The sequence below is a fragment of the Protopterus annectens genome, chromosome 17.part0 (assembly GCF_019279795.1).
Source record: "Protopterus annectens isolate FY-2018-M chromosome 17.part0, PAN1.0, whole genome shotgun sequence".
Taxonomy (NCBI): domain Eukaryota; kingdom Metazoa; phylum Chordata; order Ceratodontiformes; family Protopteridae; genus Protopterus; species Protopterus annectens.
Window position 1 is genome coordinate 288,597,209 of NC_056751.1, and position 3,558 is coordinate 288,600,766.

Here is a 3,558-nt window from a genome sequence, read left to right on the forward strand (position 1 = left end):
TATACGATCTAAGCTATGAGTGGAGCACATCAAAAAGTATTTGCTATTTATTTTTCCCATTTGTGATACAGAGTGTGAAATGCAGATGTAAATTAAACGTGAAATAAAAATATTTAGTTAAAGAGTTTTCTAGTGTTCAAAATCAAGATTATGGAGAAATAAAGTTATTAATACACGTGTAAATACTTACACTTCATAGTTCTGCTGTAAATGCAAGATTTGTTGTTCTGTTACTAATACGGGTACAGAAAAGAATCGTTAAAGTATATCTGTTGATGCAAATTACACTGGGGAAATAGCATGCCCTCACCCCACCCATGCAATTGTATTATTTGTGACAGTATTGGTGAAGCCCAGGGCAGTAGTTCAGACTACAGCAAACAGTCTGCTTGAACAAGAGAAACAGTTATCAAATGCTCGTTCAGTGCTCCTCCCCCAAGTCCAGTCACTATTTCTGCTTTGAGATTCTCCAGGCAAGCAGACACAAGAGCTGTGGATGAGTCCCAAGCAAGTCATTCTCTTGCTCAGCCAGTACTGCGGTTCAATGATTCCCAGTGGTCTGCTCTTCAATATAGCAATCTACTCACGTTTATAACACCCCCACTCGAGGAAGTGAAGGCATCAAACCTACACCCACTTACCTGGAGAACGAGAAAACAGTTTCCTAGAACAGGATCTATCGTCAGGATACTGTATTAACGGTTTCAGAATAAACTGAAAAGACCAGCAATCACAGAGACTGCTCTTTTGACTTAATATTAAAAAACTGGAAACAATACAAACTTGAACTCTCAGGCACTTGGGCAGACACTGAAGTCATATATTAAAGTTATTTCGGTACCACGCGGCTCAGCTATTATCTAGTTTGGTGCTTCAGGTTCCGATGGGCTCAGACCTGCGAGATCTTAACGGTTTGCTTCCTCCGGTATCATCCCTACCGTCAGGAAATAGTAACTGTCCAATGCCTATGAGCACCCCGCCACAATGGGGCCCAGTACTTGACTTTCATCCTGCTGCCTCATACAGTTCTATTGCCTCACATTCCTTCATAAAGCAGGAGCCGACTTGGGCTCCTACCTCGGAATCCCTGCACGATGACCACTGCCTCAGCGCTTTCACTGTACATTTCTCAGGACAGTTCACTGGTACGGCCGGTGCTTGTCGCTATGGGCCCTTTGGGGCCCCTCAGCCTAGTCAGGCGTCCCCCAATCAGGCGACGAGAATGTTCGGCAGTGGGCCTTATGTATCCAGCTGCATGGAAGGCCAGTCAGCTGTAAATAGGAACCAAAGTAAGTAAACGCTGTGATGCCAGGCTAACAAACTTGCAACTGTCTAGATAAGGGGAAAACTGAAACATCTGTTTCTTACTTAACTAGTATACAGTATTATATATGTATTATAAACTAAATCAATAAAATGTCTGTATTCATCATTACTGATTCTGTTACCTCTTGATGCTAAAGGCTAAGAACAGCTTTGTTATTTGTAATGAGCATGATGGTACTGGTAATTTTAATCCATCTACACATAACTGCCCTGGAGAGTTTTGAATATGATTTTCTTAGTTTGAAGTAAAGAATCCAAGTCCAGCGGAAATATAGACATCAATGTCACACTCGCTATTAATAGTATACTACCGTATTCATTTTCCTCCAGCTAACACACACACACACACACACACACACACACATACACTTATACACTGTGTCAAGTAGATTCTTTCTTCCCTTGACGCCATATGATACAAACAGAAACATGTAGTGCAAACAGTTGACTTCAGAATTCAACTTTTAGTCCGGCTTGTTGTGTACATTGATGCCCCAGTGTCTTGACTCGAATTATACATGCAGTAATGGAGCTGATTATACAACAACTTGAAACGGTTACTTTTTTGAGTATTACAGTTAGTAGCTCCTGGGCACTATTATGTTCTATTGTGTACAATTATCAAGGTACTTTTGTTACGCTTTACCAATGCAGAAAAATCAAAATGTAAAATAGTAAGTACCTCACATGTTAACACGGTTTCAGGTGCAATGCAGGTGCAGATCAAGGCATTAATAGTCTCATTTCTTAATTTTCTGGAACGAATGCACTTCTTAGAGAATCAGCTGTGTGCAAAAATTGTACAGTGTTCAAGAAATAACGGTGCATAATTTCCGGTTCTAGGCCAACATCTATAATGGCTAAAAAAATACTTCATGGCTTGGGTCTTAGCAGTTAGTCAGTCCGCTAAAGTTTACTTGTAGGTCATGTTTTAAATACTAAAGCGCTAAACAATACAACTCCACTTTAAATACTGTGGATGCAGGATACAAATAATGAAAACTAAAGTAATTGGTCGTCTGCATGATATTCATTACCTACCCAAAGCATTTAAAACAGGCAAATTCCTGCAATCCATCCATTACATGTTAATCAGCTGTTTAAAACAGAGTAAATGGTGAGAGGCACACCTGCGCAGCTAACAAACAGAATCAGCAGCACGTCACATAGTGGGGAGCTATTTTAAAGTTTTAAAGCTGTAGGTTTGGTTATATTGACCAGTCCCGACCCATTACTTTTGCAGTGGGAAGTATCAATCTCAGCTAGGGAAAGGGATGGGGTGATTTTTATAAGTGCAACGTTTGCTGATTTTCACTCAACTAAAATAAATGATTTTCATGCTCAGAGAAGATAGCATGTAATGTAATAACTTGTAAAACATGAATTGCTCTGATTATATGAAAAGGATATGACAAGTTAACAAGTACAATTCTATCATTCCGTGAAGTGGGAGACTTTAATGAGTCACACATTAGAAACACTTTTTTGTATAGGTTATTGTTTGTCAACATAATTTCAAGTTTTTACATATTGCTATTGTGAATATTAAGTCATGGTGGGGGGCAAACTTTACCAAGCACACCAATAACCGGTAGGGTAGGCCTTACCAGCTGTTTAGCCCTAAACGTGTAGTCAAAATCACCTCCGCTTCCAAAATACTATTTGTCCTGACTTCAGTAAAATGGTTCATGTGAGCAAATACTGAATACAACCTGAAACTTGAACGGGTGAAGAGGATTTTCAACAGAGTAAACAAAGGCGGTTGTTAAGAGAAAGCTGTTAAGAACAGAACAGATGGGATCTTTGTAGAATTGCATCTTTGATGCTTGTACGTTGTACATACTGTGTGATGCATATTAAAACTGCTTGAGAGTCTTGGGTGGGTACCAAGCTTACTACTTCCACACCCGTGGTGGCAATTGGATCGTAGATTACCTATGTGTAATTCTGGGGGTTTTGCACTGATATTACTCTGTCTTGGGATTTCTCTTTTCCCAGAGACGGTGCGATCTCAGAGTTGCTAGAAAAAGCACTGAAGGGTGTTGGGGCCCACCCCTGCGTTGAAGTGTGCAGGAGGGGGCTTTTGTTGGTGATTCTTTTATCTCAGCTATGGTTCGCATCCCAGTTGTTCCAATGTTTTCTGAAAATCTTCTTGAGCCAGATATAAATTTAGATCATATAGAAAGATACATGGCTAGTTAGAGGTGGAGGGATATAGTGGAGAGAGAGAGA

General features: G+C 40.1%; 1 protein-coding gene across 3 annotated transcripts in view; it reads left to right on the forward strand.

Moving 5' to 3' along the window:
• The first annotated feature begins 414 nt into the window (after window positions 1-414).
• The window catches only part of WT1 (WT1 transcription factor), a 370,953-nt gene continuing 367,809 nt past the window's right edge, over window positions 415-3,558 (forward strand). For 2 of the 3 annotated variants that reach the window (XM_044059036.1, XM_044059037.1), the window contains exon 1: window positions 415-1,289. In XM_044059036.1, coding sequence (XP_043914971.1) covers window positions 884-1,289 — 406 coding nt within the window. In that variant the 5' untranslated portion in view covers window positions 415-883. The remainder of the gene's footprint in view (window positions 1,290-3,558) is intronic. The other variant, XM_044059035.1, reaches the window with a different exon arrangement.